Raw genomic sequence first — 18,607 nt, forward strand, 5'->3', positions numbered from 1 at the left:
TTTCTTGCCATTTTGATATTCATTTATTCATGAAGTTTTTACCATATGCCTACTGTGAGTCTGGTACTGGGCTAAACTTGCAGATATAGTTGTAAATAAGCATCTCTGCCAAGGATTACAAGCTAATGGGAAAAAGTCAATACACAAGGTTGAAAGTAAGCAAGATAATTAAAGATTCTGGTTTAAGTTCTGTGAAGGAAATAAACAGACTAAGGCCTCAAAGGGCAAAAACACCTTTGTTGCCAGGCACAGTGGCACATGCCTGTAATCCCAGCAATTTAGTAGGCTAAGGCAGGAGAATCACAAGTTCAAAGCCAGCTTCAGCAACTTATTTAGGCCCTGAGCAACTTAGTGAGACCCTGCCTCAAACCAAAAAATAAAAGGGGTAGGGATGTGACTCAGTGGTTGAACACCCCTGGGTTCAATCTCCAGTACAAAAAATAAAAAGAAAAGAAAAGAAAGAAAAAGATAAAAAAGAAAACCCCTTTAGTGACAGTAGTATTCAGACCTTAAGACAGAGTTTGAATAGGCAACAATAGGTGTTGGTGAGGATGTGGGGATGTGGGGAAAAAGGTACACTCATACATTGCTGGTGGGGATGCAAATTAGTGCAACCACTCTGGAAAACAGTGTGGAGAGTCCTTAGAAAACTTGGAATGGAACCACCATTTGACCCAGTTATCCCACTCCTTGGCCTATACCCAAAGGACTTAAAATCAGCATACCACAGAGATGCAGCCACATCAGTGTTCATAGCAGCTAAATTCACAATAGCCAGATTATGAAATCAACTTAGATACCCTTTGATAGATGAATGGATAAAGAGACTGTGGTATATATACACAATGGAATATTACTCAGGCATAAAGAAGAATAAAATTATGGTATTTGCAGGCAAATGGATGAAGTTGGAGAATATCATGCTAAGTGAGAAAAGCCAATCCCAAAAAACCGAAGGACGAATGATCTCTCTGATAAGTGGATGATGATACATAATGGGAGGTGGGAGGGAGGCAAGAATGGAGGAAGGAGGGACTGTATAGAGGGAAAAGAGGGGTAAGAGGGGTGGGGGGAAGGAAAAATAACAGAATCAGTCGAACATCATTACCCTATGTAAATGTATGATTACACAAATGGTATGCCTCTACTTCATGTACAACCAGATAAACAAGTTGTACCCCATTTATTTACAATGAATCAAAATAAATTAAAAAAAAAGAATGAGGTTGAGCCAGCCATGTGAAGGGCTGGAGAAAAAGCATCAGGAACAGAAAGTTGCAAACACCCAGAGATGAGAAAGCACGTACCATAGTTAAGGGATAGTGTAGGAAGGGCCTAATGTGTGAGGGAGAATAGTAGGTGAAGAAAGTAGAGACATAGGCAGAGTAAGCTGTGTGAGTTTTCATTTTATTCTAAGTGCAACAAAGTCAAGGGAAGGACTTTTAAAGTAGGAATGTAGCCAGATGACTTTTAAAAAAAGATTACACTATCTAATGTGGAGAGTGAATTTTTGTCTCCTCATGTCAATACAACAGCTTTGCTTGGAAAACTACTCAGCCTCAAAGGCCCAGTTAAAATGCTAAGCCCTCCTAGTCCCAGAAACTTTCTTGATACTGCCATTATGATAGCAGTTATCACTTTCACATAGTACTATTTATCCTTTTGCCAGCACCTTCTCTAATGTTAGAAACACATATAGGCATTCATAACTATTTGATTAATAAGTGAATCTGCAGTCTGCTATTGTTGAAGGTGTACATCAGGATTCCAGAATTTGGGGGCACTATACTTCAACTCCTAGGTTTTTAAACATAAAACACCTGTTCCATTTTCAAAGACTCTAAAGCCATTATTTTATTTAAGGTCATGCTTTTTCCTCCTTAATTTCCAGAGGGTGTCAGGGAGCGTTTGAAAGATATATCTTAAGAAGAAAAAAAAAAAAAAAAAAAAAAAGTTATCCAGGCATGGTTGGCCCACGACTGTAATACCAGAGACTCCGGAGGCTGAGGCAGGAGGATTAAATATGAGCCAGCTTCAGCAATTTAGTGAGATCTGTCTCCAATAGAAAATTAAAAGAGGTCTGGGGAGGTATTTCAATGGTAAAGCGCCCCTGGTTTCAATCCCCTAGTACCTACCCTTAAAAAATGGGGGGACGGGGGTGGAGTTGGCATCTGTCTCATCAATCGAATTTTAATGGCAGCCTGGTCTATTGGTTTCCTTAAAGAAATTCGGTGCCGACCGTACATTCTGGGCAGTTTTTTTGTTGTTGTTGATGTTTTTGTTGTTTTGTTTTGTTTTGTCCAAGAATTGAACCAGGGGTGCTTAACCACTGAGTCACATCTCCAGTCCTTTTTATATTTAATTTGGAGACAGGTTTTGGTCGAGTTGTTTAGGGCTTCGCTAAATTGAACTTGTGATCCTTCAGCCTCAGCCTCAGCCTCTGCCTCCTAGTCGCTGGTATTACAGGCGTGAGTCATCGTACCCGGCCCCCGGGGCAGCTTTTCGAACCAGTACTGCTGACTAACATTTTTTTGCGGTGCTAGGATGGTCTCGCGCCTACTAGGCAAGCACGCTACTACTGAGCTACCTTCCAACCCTGAACTGAATTTTTTTTTTTAAATGCTTCCGTCATAGTTAGGGTTGTTGCTTCTTGGATCACGTTACAGGCCTAGAAGTTTTAACATAAAAATTTCAAATTCTTCCATTTCCTACTTTGGAATGGAGAGACGGAAAGCTGCCCTTGATTAAGAGGAAGCCACTGAATTAAAATTAAAAAAAAAAAAAAAAGAGGAGGAAGCCACTGACTCCTCCTACCCTCCTAGTTTGTCCCTCCCACTGCGGCTGCACTCAGCTCTTGACCTGCCAAGATGGCTATCGGGATGCTTCCGGCATCTTTTTTAACTAGGCCCGCCTTCATTTGCGTATTTTGCCCGCGTCGAGATAGGGACTTAGAGAGAGGCTGTGATTGGTCAGTTTGGCGACCTTTCCCCTCTGCGACAGTTTCCCGCGGTGCCTAGTTCCTAAGCGGTACAGACTAGCGCTTGTACGGAGGCAAGATGGCTGACGTGCTGGATCTTCATGAGGCCGGGGGCGAGGATTTCGCCATGGATGAGGATGGGGACGGTGAGGACAGTGGAGGCGGCTACGGGATGCGGGGAAGGTGCGAGAGAAGAGTGTAATAGGAGAAAAATTTCTGGGGTGGATGGATGGGAGCGGGGAATTGGGTCTCGGTTAGAGACTCCACCTCTTTTGGAAGGAACAGGGGCGGGACCGGGAGGGGACTGAGCCTGGAAACGGTGGGGTAAGCTTTCAGTGTCTTGGGAAAGACAGTTGTTATAAATGCCTCTTTTGTTACCATCCTTTCTCTTTTGGGGCTCCAGAGAGCATCCACAAACTTAAAGAAAAGGCGAAAAAAAGAAAGGGCCGCGGCTTTGGTTCAGGTGAGTATGGGAACAGGAGGTAGAGTGGATTAATGGAGAGGGAGCTATGAGTTTTGGAGTCCCCACACGACTCACGGGAACACTGGAAGGGAGGGAGTTTTCGGTGATCTGGTATGTGTTCTTTATAGAAGAGGGGTCCCGAGCGCGGATGCGTGAGGATTATGACAGTGTGGAGCAGGATGGTGATGAACCTGGACCACAACGCTGTGAGTTAAGATGGAACTTGTGGAGATCTGTGTCTGTAGGCAGTTAAAATTAAAACTCCCAAAATTAAACTCAGTAGGAATGGGATCGGAGATAGCTTAATCAGTCTCTGGAGTCTGCACTTAACTGCATTCCTGTGATCCTGCTTGTTTTTTCTCATGTGCTCATAGAGCCACCCTTTTTTTCCCCAACAGCTGTTGAAGGCTGGATTCTCTTTGTCACTGGAGTCCATGAAGAAGCCACTGAAGAAGACATTCACGACAAATTTGCAGAATATGGGGAAATAAAAAACATCCACCTCAACCTGGATAGGCGTACAGGATACCTGAAGGTATCCTAAGTGACATTTTAATGCCTCCCTTCCCCCTAGCCTTGGTGGTTCTGTGGTTTCCGTGGTTGAAATAAAGTGACATTAGAAATTGATTTTGTTGGACAAAGAAAAGAGACAGAGACAAATAAAACAGACACAAATGTACAGTAGGGATATATGATGTACATTCATTGTGTAAAGTTTATAGGTTTTTCTTTTAAGTATAAATCTGTATTTGAGGATGAGGGTATTCAATGCTTGGTAAAACAGGAAGGTTTTAACATCTTATTTCTCACTTACCCAGGGTTATACTCTAGTCGAATATGAAACATACAAAGAGGCCCAGGCTGCTATGGAAGGACTCAATGGCCAGGATTTGATGGGACAGCAGATCAGCGTGGATTGGTGTTTTGTTCGGGGTCCACCCAAAGGCAAGAGAAGGTAAAAAGGGCAAACACTATCTTGGTGAAGGTAACATGAACAAAACAGAACATTTTATTACATCCCTTTGATGGACTCCCTGCCTTCCTTCTCTCTTTTTCCCTAGAGGTGGACGAAGACGCAGCAGGAGTCCAGACCGGAGACGTCGTTGACAATTCCTCTGTTATCCAGATGGTCTCTCCAAGATTCCATTTGGCCATGCAGCCGTCAAGAAATAGGGCTGAGGTGGAACTCACTGTTTATATTTAATCTGTTACCCTGCTTAATGTTTCTTTTGAGTCATGAATAAATGTCCCATTTTGGTTTTCTACATTTAAAATTACTTTCATGTTCTAGTAGTAAATGCTCTGATGCACTGTTTATAGTAAGGCAGTATGGGTCACTGTGAAGATAGTTCTGTTAAGGAGTGAATTCTACATTAGATGTAGTCTTTTAAGTCTCAGGTAAGGTTAAAACACAGGTCTCAGTATTTCTTTTCTTGGAAGCTAAATAAGCAGGGGCAGCGGTGAGATGTTCTTAGGGTATTAGTGAGTAATGACTATCCTTGTATACTCTGTTGTGAGAGAATGGATGTTATAGGAATGTCTCTTCTGTTTCTCCTCTTCTTGATGTCACATTTGTTTGCATTTTCAGCTGTCTAAGGGTTTGACTTTCCTGTTGGGGCATTCTCCTAGACCCTTTTTCCTGGGAGGAGTCTTTACTGAGTGTTTGGTGCCTTCTTTGGCAGCCAAGAGTGAAGGCTCCATAGAGGAGAGGATCCAAAGGAGCATTGAGAAGGCCAAAGAGGAAGAGGATATGGCTGAGGCTGGGAGGGACTTCAGTTAGCATGGTGGGGGAGAACCAGTACCACAGACCCAGTAGGTAATAAGGTGTCCAGCAGAGGACGAAGGTCAGCAAAACAAGGAGGGCCAGTCGCAGGGCCCGAAGACGAACACGGGGGCGAGTGTCTAAGGAGCGGCGGAGGGTAAATTCATCGGCAGGGGCTGGGAATTTAGAAAATACGCTCAAATTCAGAACCACTCAGTTTCTGGACTGAGTATAGGGTGAATTGATGGAAGGGCAATACAGTGAGTTGGACACCCCCCATCACCAAGGGAGAAAGTGATATAAACCGTCTTCCCCTTCCCAACCTGGGACTATGATCACCTCCTAGACATTATGACATACATGTTTGAGAAAAGGTTTTTTTGTTTGTCTTACTGGGGATTGAACCTAGAGCTTCCCACATACTGGGCAAGTGGTTTACCACATAAGATACATACCCAGACCTTCTTTTAAATTGTATTTTGAGACAGGGTCTCACTAAGTTGGCCAAGTTGGCTTTGAACTTGTGATCCTCTTGTCTCAGCCTCCTGAATAACTGGGATTATAGGCACGTACCACCATGCATGGTGAGAGGTTTTGATTGAGATGCTGTTAGGTGAAGCCACCAAGTCTTTAAGATTCGATGAGGTTAAAAATTAAGAACACTGATCACCTTTCCCTCTAATCTTTGTCTAGTGTACTCAGCTGAGCTAGAGGCAGTTTAGAATTGAAGGCATTCAATAAAGTTTATCTCCAGTGTCAGGTGCTAGAGATATGGTTAGCATCTTACTTTGGTTTAGTGACTGACGTAGCCGTTGGGTAGGTAAATAAATGAAGCTAGAGGCAACAGTTCTGGGAGTAAGGACTAAGGCCTGGGAATTGAAGTCTCACCATGGCTCCCCTTCCTGGTCTGGGGACTGGATACACTGAGGACAATGCGGCTATAGCAGATGGCCATGGCAGTCAGTGGCAGCAGAAAAAGGCAGCAGAAGGTGAAGAAGTTATAGGTAGTCTCTTGCCATTGAGCCTTGAAGCTGCCTTTGGTGACACACTGAGTGAAGGGGACTGGGCCAGCTCGGTGGACAGTATGAAACAGGAACAGCTAGAATGGAGTTGAGACTATTAGAACTGGTTCCTGCACTGTCTGACTTACCCACCTGTGTCACAACAGCTCCTCCCATTTGTTAATTCCACGTGGAACAGTGCAGCACTTAAGGAACAATACAGCACTGAGTAGTGGTCTGTCCATAGTGCCACTTTAGAAAGGTGAGAAATGTATCTTGAAAATGCCTATCTTTCCCTTGAACAGAGTGCTGAGCATGTAGCTGTTAAATCCTGGAACTTAAAAAGAGTCCTTCCTTTTCAAATTCTAGCTTAATACCACTTTATGAAAGAATGAATCACCACCACTTTACCCATATGATTTTCCTGGTAATTTTTTTTTTTTTTTTTGGTATCAGGGATTGAACCCAGGGGCACTTAACCACTGAGCTACATCTCCAGCCCTTTTTATTTTTTATTTTGAGACAGTGCCTAAGTTGCTGGTTTTGAACTTGTGACCTCCTATCTCAGCAATTTAGCATTTAATATTTTCTGAATGCTATTGGCTGCCCCTCCCACCTTTTGGTAAGTTTCTGGGGTTTTGGATTGAATCAGCAAAATACTTTTCAGCTTAGAGTTGCAGGGTTAGAGTACCTTTGTTCTAATAATATAAATTGGGTCACTGTTTGATAAGAGGTAAGCCCAGTAGTCAGATTCCCAGATACTCTTGATTCTTTTTGGGAAAGTGAGTCAGCAAACATAAGGAACTTTTTGAGAATTATGAGAAGGACTATAAAAATAGTCAAATTCCCTGAAATTTACAAGTTTGGCCTTCTCTCCTTTTTCATATTTTATATGTTAACTTACCACCTACCATAGAAATCTTCCCTTCAACTACTTAAAACTGGAACTTTGGGCCTATAAAAATAAGTAATTTCTAGCTATGCCTAATACTCCCTTTCTATTCTTACATCATACTATAAATTTTTTAGGGAAACTAATATTTTAAATACAGTATATGGACAGTACAGAATTTATTCAAAAGACTAATCTTCCTTTTTACATGTCATTACCAATTTGCCATTGAAACATTGAGATTGCAGTTAACAAGTTGCCAAACTTTAAGAAAGAATTAAATTCATTTACTATTACATCATCTTGTGCCAGCATGGATTTCAGGGGATTCAGCCAAAGTCTTAAGGTAGTTAATGGTAGAGCCTAGACTTGGGAGGGAGAAAAAAGCAAAATAAAAGTCAAACAATACAACAATAACAGTCATCCCCCCATCTAAACTTTTTAAAAAATATATATTTTTAGTTGTAGATGGACACAATACCTTTATACATTCATTTTATGTGGTACCAAGGATTGAACCCAGTGCCTTAACGTGTGAGCTATAATCCCAGCCTGCATCTAAACTTTTTTTTTATAAACAAACCAATTACTATTGCATTATGGCAACAGGCCTCTTAATTGTGTGATGCCAGGGAGTGAACCCAGGGTGTTGAGCATGTCGAGCAGGCAGTCTACCTTTGAGCTATATCCCTAGCCTGCAGGCTTGTTTTTATTGTTTAGGGTAGTAAAGATCCTGTTTGTAACATCTTTGGAAATGTGTGTGTGTGTGCTTATGCTCATATATATATATCTATATATAGATATATATATATAGATATATATATATACACATATTGTCTTTTGTACTACAGTCAGAATTTTGATAGTTAAGTTTCTAATATTTGAGAATTTAAGCATCAAATCTTAAATCTGACTATATTGCATTATCCCAGAGACTGAAATTACAGACGCTTTTTGGTCTTCAGACATAGTCCTAATTTTACAGTCATTTGGTAGTGGGTTTTGTATTGAAAGAATTGCTCAACATTTAGCTTTTTTCTAGATTTCAAGTTTCTTTTCAGTATTGAGATTGGATTAACCAGTACTCAAATTCAGATACTCCCTTGTTTCCAGTTCTAACACCCATTCTACAGTAAAACCAGAGTAAAAATTATAAAACTGAGTATGATATTCTTTTACCTTAGTGTCTCCACTGCTTTCAGAATAAAGTACAAACTTAGTACTTCTCTAAGTAGCAACCTCTTAAGATTCTCTACTCTCCATCCTCAGCATTTCTCCTTGAACTTGTTTAACGCCTTTCGATTTTTCAAGAATCAAATTTCTCAGACTGCAAGAGTGAGTCAGACACCCTCCATTGTTCTTTAACTCCTTACCTCAAGGCCGCACACTCTAGTCTCTAATGTAATTGCCTAATTTGTCTCCTGCAAGAGTATAATTTTTTTTTCTTTTTTTTATTGGTCCTGAAGATGGAACCCAGGGGTGCTTTACCACTGAGCTACATCCTCAGTGCTTTTATTTCTTTTAATTTGAGACAGGATCTTGTTTAATTGCTGAGGCTGGCCTTGAACTTCTGATCCTCCTGCCTTGGCCTCCTGAGTCACTGGGATTACAGGCATGTGCCATCACAGCAGGTTAAACCTTTCTGAAGACAGGACTTTTGTTGCTATATCCTTAGCGTCTGAGTGTATCTAGAGATGACTCGTTATTTTTTAGTCTATGAATGAATACCTATACCTCCAAGTTTTACCCAAAGCCCCTAATTTCGCTTTTTTCTTAGTAGACTCCCACGTTTTCTCCCTGCCCTAGAGTTTTTCTGCACCAATCTGGGAAGCTGCGAAGAGATGGAAGCTATGCTCAGTAAAGCAAATCTAAAGGAAGAGACAAAAATAATGGGGTAGTGCTTTTCAAAAGTAGACTCTTACCAGATGTAAATTAACATGAAAATGATCTTAACTTGCCCAAGAGGTAGCAGTAAAGATTATCTAATGGCTAATGGTGGCCAACGGCACTCTTTTTGACTCACAAGGCTCATACAGTGTAATCAAATTCCTGTCCAGCCCAGCCAATAGTCCCAAGTCACTCACCTGGGGCAAGGCAAGCAGGAAACTAAGTCCCCAGGCTACGCCCAGAAGTTTCCTTCCACCTGAACGAGGTCCAAGCGGGTTGAGTACTGCTGCCTGGCGGTCAAGTCCGATGACTACAGGCAGGAAAGCTGCGGCATACATGGCCATTAGTTTCAGGAACATAAGTGTCCGACACGCGATGTCTCCAGCCAGCCACTGAACAGTAATATTCCAGGTAGCATCTAGGGGCATGACCACAAAAGTGACCAGCAAATCGGCAGCTGCTAAATGGGCGAAGAGTCGCCGGACCGGAGAGGGTCGGCGCTGGCTGGATTGCCGCCGTGTCACTGACCATAGCACCGTCAGATTTCCTCCAGCCGAAGAAACAAAGAGCACAACGGTCACTCCCACTCGGACCTTGGCTGCAGCTGAGAAGGTGGGTAGCTCTGAGTCTTCCACCTCCACTCCTGATCCCGCCCATATATCCTCCCCCACTGCTGACCCGCGAGGGGTGCCATTGCCAGCAGACATGGTGGCCTGGAAAGGAAGGTTGGGGAAGATGAACTGTGGGTATGGCGCAGTGAGCTCTGGTCGCTGGCAGATTCTTCGCTCTCCTTTTCAGGATCTGAAGATTACTGCGAATTTCGTCCACTAAAGTCTCTGTCTCTGGAGACGCTCTATCTTTTTTGGAGGAGGTCATCAAACAAGAATCTGGTGCTAATCATGCCCCTTTTCACTTGGACAGTTAGATTAGTCAGGACTTTAGTATTGCCTCAGACCTCTTTAGCGCCTAGACTTCTGGATTCTGCCGGAGCATGCGTGCACGCGTGAGAGTACGAGCTTAAGGGGTGGTCGTCTGGGTTCACCCGCCAGGAATTCTATACCAGTTGCCAGGGCGCGGTCGCTACAGCGCCTGTCACGCCCCGCCTCCGTCCCTCCAGGCCCCGCCCTTAGTCCCGAATATTTAAATCTGGATGTGCGGCTGGAGGCGTGTTTAAGAAATAGAAACCATCTTATAAAGGGTCCGCTGACCGAGAAACACGCAGACACACACAATAACACGGAAGTGTAGGTCACGAGATAAACGTTTCGTGTCCTAAGATTCCGTTCAAGTGTCGGCTCCTCGCTTTCTTCTTTGATGCTGTTTGTCCCTCGCGAGGCACCGTTGGATGGCCTAGAAGGCGTGACTGGGGGCTGGGATTAGGGCGGGAGCAGGACAGTGGAGGCGGGGCTGCCGCTGTCATGGACGCCTGGGTCCGCTTCAGTGCTCAGAGCCAGGCCCGTGAACGGCTGTGTAGGTGCGGCCAAAATAGAAATAGGGGTAGGGTGGGCAGAGGAACATTATCGTGAGGTGGGGTCAGTGCAGGCTACGGGGCTCCAAAAGGGTCAACTCCGGCTACGGGGGCCCGGACGGACAGTGAGGCGCATATTTGAGCTGGTTGTGAGGAGATGATTCTTTTCCTACTCACGGGAAAGATGGGAAAACTGAGGCATGAATGGGCCAACGGGGAGGCCTCACGGGGTTGTTGTTTTCCCATATGATCAACAGTTTCCTCACTAGGCCGTGGTGGAACGAGGAGCTTTCACCCCGCTGTGGATAGCGACCCAGACATTTGCCCAGAGCTGAGGAGACCTCCCCATTTCCCTGTCCCCTCACCGCTCTGTCACCTAAGAGCCTTAACTGCTCTCTCTTTTGGTCTCCATTCATCTCGAGAGCCTTGAAATTTCTTAGTTCACCTATAAGATAGGCTGTCCAACTTATCCACCTCTTTCGTGTATTGTATACATGCTCATGCTGATGTACTTGTGATGACCCTTGTTGCCTTCACTGGCCCCTTTAAAGTCCTCATCACTGTCAAATACGTTATTTGCTCTAGATAATACTTCCCACACCCTTATAGGCTCCTTTTTATCCTTATGCCTCTCCCTTCCCCTGGCCTGGAAGAGAAACGGTGAGATATGGGCATGTAGAGGAAGAAAGGGGCAGTCCATTCTTGTTTTTTGGAGGACAGCTTTGAAGGGGAGATTGGGGAGATCTCCACCTTACTTTGCCCTCTCTTCCAGGGCCGCGCAGTATGCTTGCTCCCTTCTTGGCCACGCATTGCAGCGACATGGGGCCAGTCCTGAGTTACAGAAACAGATTCGACAACTGGAGGGTCATCTGAGTCTTGGAAGGAAGCGTAAGTAACCCCAACTCTTCTTCCATCCCCACTATTGTACCATTGACCCTCTATCCTGCTTTTTTTACCCTCTCTGCCAGTTCTCCTTCATTCCACTTTGCATTTATTCTCTGCATGTGTCCAATTGAGATGAGAGCAGGTATAAGGAAGTAATGGAGGATTGAAGAGAATAGAACAAATTTGAGAAAACTGAACTGGGACTAAAATTTAAAGTAAAAAATACTGAACTATTTCTTCTCTTTTTAAAAATTGTTATTAGTATCACTTGTTCACTTTCACTTCTCTTTTTTGTATGTCTTGTTCTCTGACTCTACTTCCAAATCCTTGTGTTCCCTTGTTAATCTCCACAAGTTCTGCGCTTGGGTAACTCAGCAGATGCCCTTGAGTCAGCCAAAAGAGCTGTGCACCTATCAGATGTTGTCCTGAGATTCTGTATCACTGTTAGTCACCTCAATCGAGCCTTGTACTTCGCCTGCGACAATGTCCTATGGGCTGGAAAGTCTGGACTAGCTCCTCGTGTGGATCAGGAGAAGTGGGCCCAGCGTTCATTCAGGTTTGTTATCCTTTTTCTATAATACCTTTTGTAGCCTCCATACTACATAGCTTGCCTTTTATGAGAGAAAACTCTCTTAAGATCTTCCCAGATACACTCATCCCTCCATATCTTCCCTCCATATCTGTGCATTCCACATCTGTGGATTCAACCAACTACAGATTGAAAACAGGAAAAAAAAATGCATCTATATTGAACATTTACTGACTTTTTTATCATTATTTCTTAAACAATATAGCATCTCTTTACATAGCATTTACATTGTATTAGGTATTAGAGATGACATATGAGATGATTTTAAAGTATATGAGAGGGTGTGTATTAGTTATGTGCAAATACTATGCCAGTTTAATGGGGAATGGGGAGAAGGGAGGGGATATGGGAATGGAAAAGACAGTAGAATGAATTGGACATAGCTTTCTTGTGTTTGTGTCTGAATACACAACCAGTGTAACACCACATCATGTACAACCACAAGAATTGGAAGTTATCCTCCATGTATGTATGATATGTCAAAATACATTCTACTTTCATGTATAACTAAAATGAACAAAACAAAACAAATATGGTAGTTTATATAAGGGACTTGAGCATTTGTGGATTTTGGTAGTATTTAGGTATCCAAGAGTGGGGGTCCTGGAACCAATTTCCCGAGGATACCAAAGGACAACTATACGTGTCTTAATTAATTGCTTGGCTTCCAATCTTCATTTAGATCCTAAACTACCAGAGAATAATGAAAGTGGGCAGATGGAAGACAGATGCTCTTCCATGATATAGTACCTATTCCCATGAAGTTTCTAGTCTAGTGGGAGAGCCAGATATTAAAACAACCACTCACATATATTTATGGAAAAGTACAGGGTATTATGAGAGGATCTATGAAGGGGACCTAATTTAGATTGAAGGATCAGAGAAGAATTCTTTGAGAAAGTAATATTTCAGTTCAGACTTGAAGTCTGAGTAGTAATTAGACAAAACAAACAATAGAAAAGATCTTTCCAAACAGAAAATTGTATATTCTAATGCCTTGAGTCAAGAAAGACTTCAGGTAATTAAAGAAATGAAAAGCTAGATGATGGATGGTATTGAGTAAAGGGTATACATTTAAATTGAGAGATAAGAGCTAGATCTCATACAGAGCCTTTGAGGCAGTGGTAAAATTTTGTTGTTGTTGTTTAAATTTTATCCTACATACAGTGGGACATATTGAAAGATTCTAAAAAGGGATGTGACATGATTTGAATTGTATTTAAAGAACACTTTTTTTAAACAATCAACAATGTGAAAAGAGAGCCTATAGAGTGGGAGAAAATCTTTTCCACACACAGTTCAGGCAGGGCACTCATCTCCAAAGTTTATAAAGAACTTAAAAAACTTTACACCCAAAATACAAAGAACCCAATCAATAAATGGGCTAAGGAAATGGGCAGACACTTCACAGAAGAAGATATACAGGCGATCAACAAATATATGAAAAAGTGCTCAGCATCCCTGGTAATTAGAGAAATGCAAATTAAAACTATCCTAAGATTTCATCTAACTCCAATTAGAATGGATATTATCAAGAACACAAGCAATAATAAGTGTTGGCATGGATGTGGGGAAGAAAGCACACATACATTGCTGGTGGAGTTGCAAATTAGTGCAGCCACTGTGGAAAGCAGTATGGAGATTCCTCAGAAAGCTTGGAATGGACCCACCATTTGACCCAGCTATCCCACTCCTTGGTTTATACCCAAAGGACTTAAAATCAGCATACTACGGTGATACAGCCACATCAATGTTCATAGCAGCTCAATTCATAATAACTAGATTGTGGAACCAACCTAGATGCCCTTCAATTGATGAATGGATAAAGAAACTGTGGTGTACATATATAATGGAATATTACTCAGCCATAAAGAACAATAAAATTATGGCATTTGCTGGTAAATGGATGAAGTTGAAAAATATCATGCTTAGTGAAATAAGTCAAGCCCAAAAAACCAAAGGCCAAATGTTTTCTCTGATAAGTGCATGACAATATATAATGATGTGGGGTAGCGGGGGGGAAGTGAAGAATGAAGGAACTTTGGAGGGTGTAGAGGAAAAGGGGGTGAGAGGGGGTGGGGATGGAAAAACAGTAGAATTAAACAGTACTACCCTATATATATGTATGATTACATGAATGGTGTGAATATACATTATGTACAACCATACAAATGAAAAGTTGTACCCCATTTGTGAACAATGAATCAAAATTTATCAGAAATAAAATAAAAATAAAAATATTTTTAAAATTAATAATAAAAAAAAGACTTTTTAAAAAATTTGTTACCAGGGATTGAACCCTTAGGTGCTTAACCACAGAGCCATATCCCCAAACCTTTTTATTCTTTATTTTGAGACAGGGTCTCTCTAAGTTACTTAGGGCCTCGCTAAGTTGCTGAGGCTGGCTTTGAACTTGAAATCCTCCTGCTTCAATTCCCAAGCCACTGGGATTAAAGGCGTGCACCACCATGCCTGGCCAAGAACACCTATCTTGTTGTGATGTGAAAAGTGGCTTATAGTGGAGCAAAAGGGGCAGAGGTGACCTAATGTGGGCAAGAGATGATGTTGGAATGGACTAAGTGGGTGGAGTGAATATGATTTGAGAATAAAATTGGTTAAGTGCCCCCGTGTTCAGTCTCTGGTACCAAAAATAAATAAATAAATAAAATCTTCCTGTTACAGTTGCCCTCTGTATCCACGGTTCCCCATCTGCAGATTCAATGAACCACAGATCAAAACTACTAGGGGGAAAAGTTGCATCTGTATTGAACATATATATACTTTCTTCTCTTCATTGTTCCTCAATACAATGTAATAACTATTTATGTAGCATTTGCATTGTGTAGGTATTATAATGAATCCAGAGATGATTTAAGGAGTACAAGAGAATGTGCATAGGTTATATGCAAATACCATGCATATATTTTATGTAGGAACTTAAACCTGTGCAGATTTTGGTATCTGTAGGGAGAAGGGTTCAGGAATTCTCTTCAGATTCTGAGGGACAACTGTACATATCATCTGTATTTGTTTTTTGTTTCCCTAAGAGTGGCTTTGTTCTTTTTCCTTATGTTAGCATCTTTCTATCTCCATTTCTGCCTTGCTTTTAATCTTTCTCAGTGAGTCATAGCTATAACATGGTTTATGAAGGTGAGAGTGGAGACATGACTGAAGTGGCATGGAAAAGCACTCCCTAGAAGAATCTATATGCTATATTTATTCTACAAACATTTATTGAACTCATATTATGTGGCAGGCAGTGGTCTAGACACAGGCATACAGTGGTTAAAAACGAACAAGGTCCTCATTCCTATGGAACTTACATTGTAATGAGGGGAGACAAACAATAAAATAGAAAAATATCAGATAATGGCAAGTGCTATACAGAAAATTTAAGTAGTGCCAAGTGAAGTGGTGGAAAGTAAATGGCTCACTGCTTTAGATTGAAGGTCAAGGAAGCCCTCCCTGAAGATATAACATTTACACTTAGACCTTAAGAGCAAAAATGAGCCATCCATGTGAAGTTTTTGGAAAGAGAATATTCCAGGTACAGGGAGTAGATAATACAAAGGCACTAAGGCATGAACAAGCTTGATGGGTTCAAAATATAGAAAGAAACCAACATGGTTAGAACACAGTGATTGAGGGAAAGAAGGGTTTAAGAGAGGCAGAGACCAGATATGTTGAGTCTGTAAGCCTAAGATATCTACATTTTATTGTAAATGTGACAGGAAGGAACCGTGGAAAGTTTTAAGAACAGGAGTAGTGATGTGATTTATATTTATACTACTTTATGAAATTAAATTGTGTGGGGCAAATGGCTATAGAGAGACCAGTTAAAAGATCAAAGCAGTGTCATTAGATTCAGCATATATTTTGGAGGTAATTTAATTTTTTGAGTACAGACCACTGTTGTCAGAGTAGATTAAAAAGAAAAAAAATTTTGTACTTAAGGAGTTTATAATCTAATTCATTTGGCAATTACTTAAAACCTGTAGGCCTCTTTTTAAACATTTTTACATTTTTTCTTAAAAGAACTGGGTTTAGCTGATCTATAATACATATGTGCCTCTCCAGCAACTAAAGTTTGTTCTTTGAAAACAAGTCTGATTTATTTATTTATTTATTCATTCATTCATTCATTCATTCATCATTCATACATTCATACATATTTACAAACTAGGGATTGATCCCAGGGGTACTTAACCACTGAGCTGAGCCATAACCCCAACCCTTTTTTATATTATATTTAGAGACAAGTTCTTGCTGAGTGACTTAGGGCCTCACTAAATTACTGAGTCTGACTTTGAACTTGTAATCCTCCTGCCTCAGCCTCCTGAACTACTGGGATTACAGGCATGTGTTACTGTGCCCAGCCTAAATTTACATAATTATGGGACAAATTGAATACAGTATATGCTAAAGGATTGCCTCAAAAGTGAAATTTCAGGTTAACCTTTAAAGAGTTCATGATGTTAATGAATTTTAGGACTGAATCTTAAGGTACACACAAACATACTAGTTACAAAAAGAACTTTTTCTTTTCTTATTCTTATGGGGATATAGTTGACAAATATAAGTTGTGTACATTTAAGGTGTACAGTGTGATGTTTGCTGTGCGTACATTGTGAAATGATCACCACAGTCATCTAGTTAACATATTCTTCATCACCTCACAGTGACCTTTTTTTTTTCCCCCAATAGTGAGAACACTTAAGATCTACCTTCTTAGCTGGGCATGGTGGTGCATGCCTGTAATCCCAGCAATTCAGGAGGCTGAGGCAGGAGGATCACAAGTTTGAGGCCAGCCTTGGCAAAGAAAGACCCTATTTCAAAATAAAAAATTAAAAGGACTGGGGATGTATCTCAGTGGTAAAATACCTCTGAGTTCAATCCCCAGTATCAAAAAGAAAAAAAAAATCTGCCTTCTTAGCAAATTTTAAAAATATAAAACAGTTTGTTAACTATAGTTTCCAAGCTATATGTTAGAGCCCCAGAAGTTACTCAGCTTGCAACCAAAACTCTGTATTCTTTGATGAAAATCTTCCCATTTCCCTTAAACCTCTAGCAACTGTCTATTCTGTGCTTCTGTGAATTAGACTGTTTAGTTTCCACAGGTATGTGAGATCATGTGGTATTTGTCTTTCTGTGTATGACTTATTTCAGTTAGCATAATATCCTCAAGGGAGGACATTTCTAATAGTGCATTATAACATTCACTTCTGATATTCTAATGTATAATCCCTTTGTACTACTGAAAAGTAAATGTTTGGTATGTTAGATATGTTAAATAGGTATACATGCCCTTTCTAACCCTTCTGCTCTGTGTATCTCAGGTACTATCTGTTTTCCCTCATCATGAATTTGAGCCGTGATGCTTATGAGATTCGCTTACTGATGGAACAAGAGTCTTCAGCTTGTAGCCGACGAATGAAGGGTTCTGGAGGAGGCGTCTCAGGAGGAATTGAAACTGGGGGGCCTGGGGGACCAGGGACTCCAGGAGGAGGCCTGCCCCAACTGGCTCTGAAGCTTCGGCTCCAAATCCTACTCCTAGCACGGGTCCTTCGTGGTCATCCCCCTCTTCTGCTGGATGTGGTCAGAAATGCCTGTGATCTCTTCATTCCACTGGACAAACTAGGCCTCTGGCGTTGTGGCCCTGGGATTGTGGGGCTTTGTGGCCTTGTGTCCTCCATCCTGTCTATTCTCACCCTAATCTGTCCCTGGCTACGACTCAAACCCTGACATTGTGGTATAGGATAAGGAAGGGAATTAAATTGGTGAGATGGAATCTTAGATCATACCCCCACTTCCCATGTACCATCCTCATTCCAATTCTATTCCTTGACTGCAGTTAAAACCTAGAGATTTGGGAGTGAAGGAAGGTATTTTGGGGAAGATGAAGTGAGGACAGATGATTTGGCAATAGAATGATTCTAATATCCAGCAGTTCCTGAAGTTTTGTTCTTTTCCTCTTTCATTTTCTGAGTCTCTCTTGATGTAATTTATCTGACTTAAGTCAATTTAAGATTCTATCTTTATGTATCTTTTTTACCTTCTCAGTCCTCTGTCAGGAATTTAAAACAATTATTTTTTGGTAGGGGAAGTATAAGATTTGGTTTGAAAGATCTAACTACCTTCTTTATTCTCACAGAGGTAGCTTGTAGTAGATTTTTTTCTCCTTCAAACTCAAAATCATTATTTTTAAGACTTTGTGTCCCAGTGGACTCTTTTCTTGTATCTCTGCACCACAGATTGTTTGACACTTTTTCTTTCTCCCTCATGTCTACCTCACCAACCTCCCTTATGACTTGGCCCTTACTCTTCCCTGTGTCCACACCTTCAGATTTCTGCTTACACTTCATTTTGGAACTATATTCCCCAGATGGTTCTTACCCCATCTTTTCCTGTCCATACTGATGCTTTGTCTAGCATCTTGTTGTAAATACTGTATAATGATTTTTGTAAATAGCTATGGCCCATGCCCACAGTGGAGAGCAAGTCTTCCAGAGCAAGTAATTCCAGCAAATTAAAGATCAGTTTGCTCATTGACATTTGGTCTGGTCCCTCATGTTCTGGTCACTTAATGGCCCCTATTCCTGTCACTCTGGTTTGGGTTTTCCATGGAATTGGCTACTGCCATCAATACCCACAGATTTTTATTGAGTACCTATAGTACGCAGGGC

At 41.3% G+C, this 18,607-nt stretch overlaps 3 protein-coding genes across 6 annotated transcripts; 2 read left to right on the top strand and 1 right to left on the bottom strand.

Moving 5' to 3' along the window:
• The first annotated feature begins 2,994 nt into the window (after nucleotides 1-2,994).
• Rbm8a (RNA binding motif protein 8A) lies at nucleotides 2,995-4,707 on the top strand. 3 transcript variants are annotated; one of them, XM_047543632.1, is made up of 6 exons: nucleotides 3,000-3,123; nucleotides 3,381-3,440; nucleotides 3,572-3,646; nucleotides 3,839-3,975; nucleotides 4,259-4,395; nucleotides 4,502-4,707. In XM_047543632.1, exons 1-6 carry the CDS (start codon nucleotides 3,057-3,059, stop codon nucleotides 4,545-4,547), a joined length of 522 nt encoding a protein of 173 aa, XP_047399588.1. In that variant the 5' UTR covers nucleotides 3,000-3,056; the 3' UTR covers nucleotides 4,548-4,707. The 3 variants fall into 3 exon arrangements, with proteins under 3 accessions (XP_047399597.1, XP_047399588.1, XP_047399579.1); XM_047543623.1 differs by having other exon boundaries at nucleotides 3,003-3,123; nucleotides 3,569-3,646; XM_047543641.1 differs by lacking the exon at nucleotides 3,572-3,646 and having other exon boundaries at nucleotides 2,995-3,123.
• On the bottom strand, nucleotides 4,114-10,293 carry LOC124979265 (gonadotropin-releasing hormone II receptor). The gene is made up of 3 exons (XM_047543787.1): nucleotides 9,180-10,293; nucleotides 6,091-6,301; nucleotides 4,114-5,378 (listed from the first exon to the last, which is right to left on the bottom strand). The coding sequence occupies exons 1-3, from the start codon at nucleotides 9,687-9,689 to the stop codon at nucleotides 4,969-4,971; spliced, it is 1,131 nt and encodes a 376-aa protein (XP_047399743.1). The 5' UTR covers nucleotides 9,690-10,293; the 3' UTR covers nucleotides 4,114-4,968.
• Nucleotides 10,294-10,346: 53 nt separating this feature from the next.
• On the top strand, nucleotides 10,347-18,473 carry Pex11b (peroxisomal biogenesis factor 11 beta). Of its 2 annotated transcripts, none has more exons than XM_047543605.1 (4): nucleotides 10,347-10,456; nucleotides 11,223-11,338; nucleotides 11,690-11,891; nucleotides 17,261-18,473. In XM_047543605.1, exons 1-4 carry the CDS (start codon nucleotides 10,401-10,403, stop codon nucleotides 17,664-17,666), a joined length of 780 nt encoding a protein of 259 aa, XP_047399561.1. In that variant the 5' UTR covers nucleotides 10,347-10,400; the 3' UTR covers nucleotides 17,667-18,473. The 2 variants fall into 2 exon arrangements, with proteins under 2 accessions (XP_047399561.1, XP_047399570.1); XM_047543614.1 differs by lacking the exon at nucleotides 10,347-10,456 and adding an exon at nucleotides 10,866-11,110.
• Nucleotides 18,474-18,607: the final 134 nt, after the last annotated feature.

Source organism: Sciurus carolinensis, chromosome 1, assembly GCF_902686445.1.
Source record: "Sciurus carolinensis chromosome 1, mSciCar1.2, whole genome shotgun sequence".
In the NCBI taxonomy this organism is placed as follows: domain Eukaryota; kingdom Metazoa; phylum Chordata; class Mammalia; order Rodentia; family Sciuridae; genus Sciurus; species Sciurus carolinensis.

Bases quoted from the DNA above. Each gene is read 5' to 3' on its own strand.
- Rbm8a (XM_047543623.1), top strand. From the start codon at position 3,057: ATGGCTGACGTGCTGGATCTTCATGAGGCCGGGGGCGAGGATTTCGCC. The intron at 3,441-3,568 runs GTGAGTATGGGA...TGTTCTTTATAG, and splicing joins GGGCCGCGGCTTTGGTTCAG to AAGAGGGGTCCCGAGCGCGG. The intron at 4,396-4,501 runs GTAAAAAGGGCA...CTTTTTCCCTAG, and splicing joins CCACCCAAAGGCAAGAGAAG to AGGTGGACGAAGACGCAGCA.
- LOC124979265 (XM_047543787.1), bottom strand. From the start codon at position 9,689: ATGTCTGCTGGCAATGGCACCCCTCGCGGGTCAGCAGTGGGGGAGGAT. The intron at 6,302-9,179 runs GTGAGTGACTTG...ACTCCATTCTAG, and splicing joins TCCTGCTTGCCTTGCCCCAG to CTGTTCCTGTTTCATACTGT. The intron at 5,379-6,090 runs GTGAGACTTCAA...CTAAATTCCCAG, and splicing joins GACCAGGAAGGGGAGCCATG to CCCCTGCCGATGAATTTACC.
- Pex11b (XM_047543605.1), top strand. From the start codon at position 10,401: ATGGACGCCTGGGTCCGCTTCAGTGCTCAGAGCCAGGCCCGTGAACGG. The intron at 10,457-11,222 runs GTGCGGCCAAAA...CCTCTCTTCCAG, and splicing joins GCCCGTGAACGGCTGTGTAG to GGCCGCGCAGTATGCTTGCT. The intron at 11,892-17,260 runs GTTTGTTATCCT...TGTGTATCTCAG, and splicing joins TGGGCCCAGCGTTCATTCAG to GTACTATCTGTTTTCCCTCA.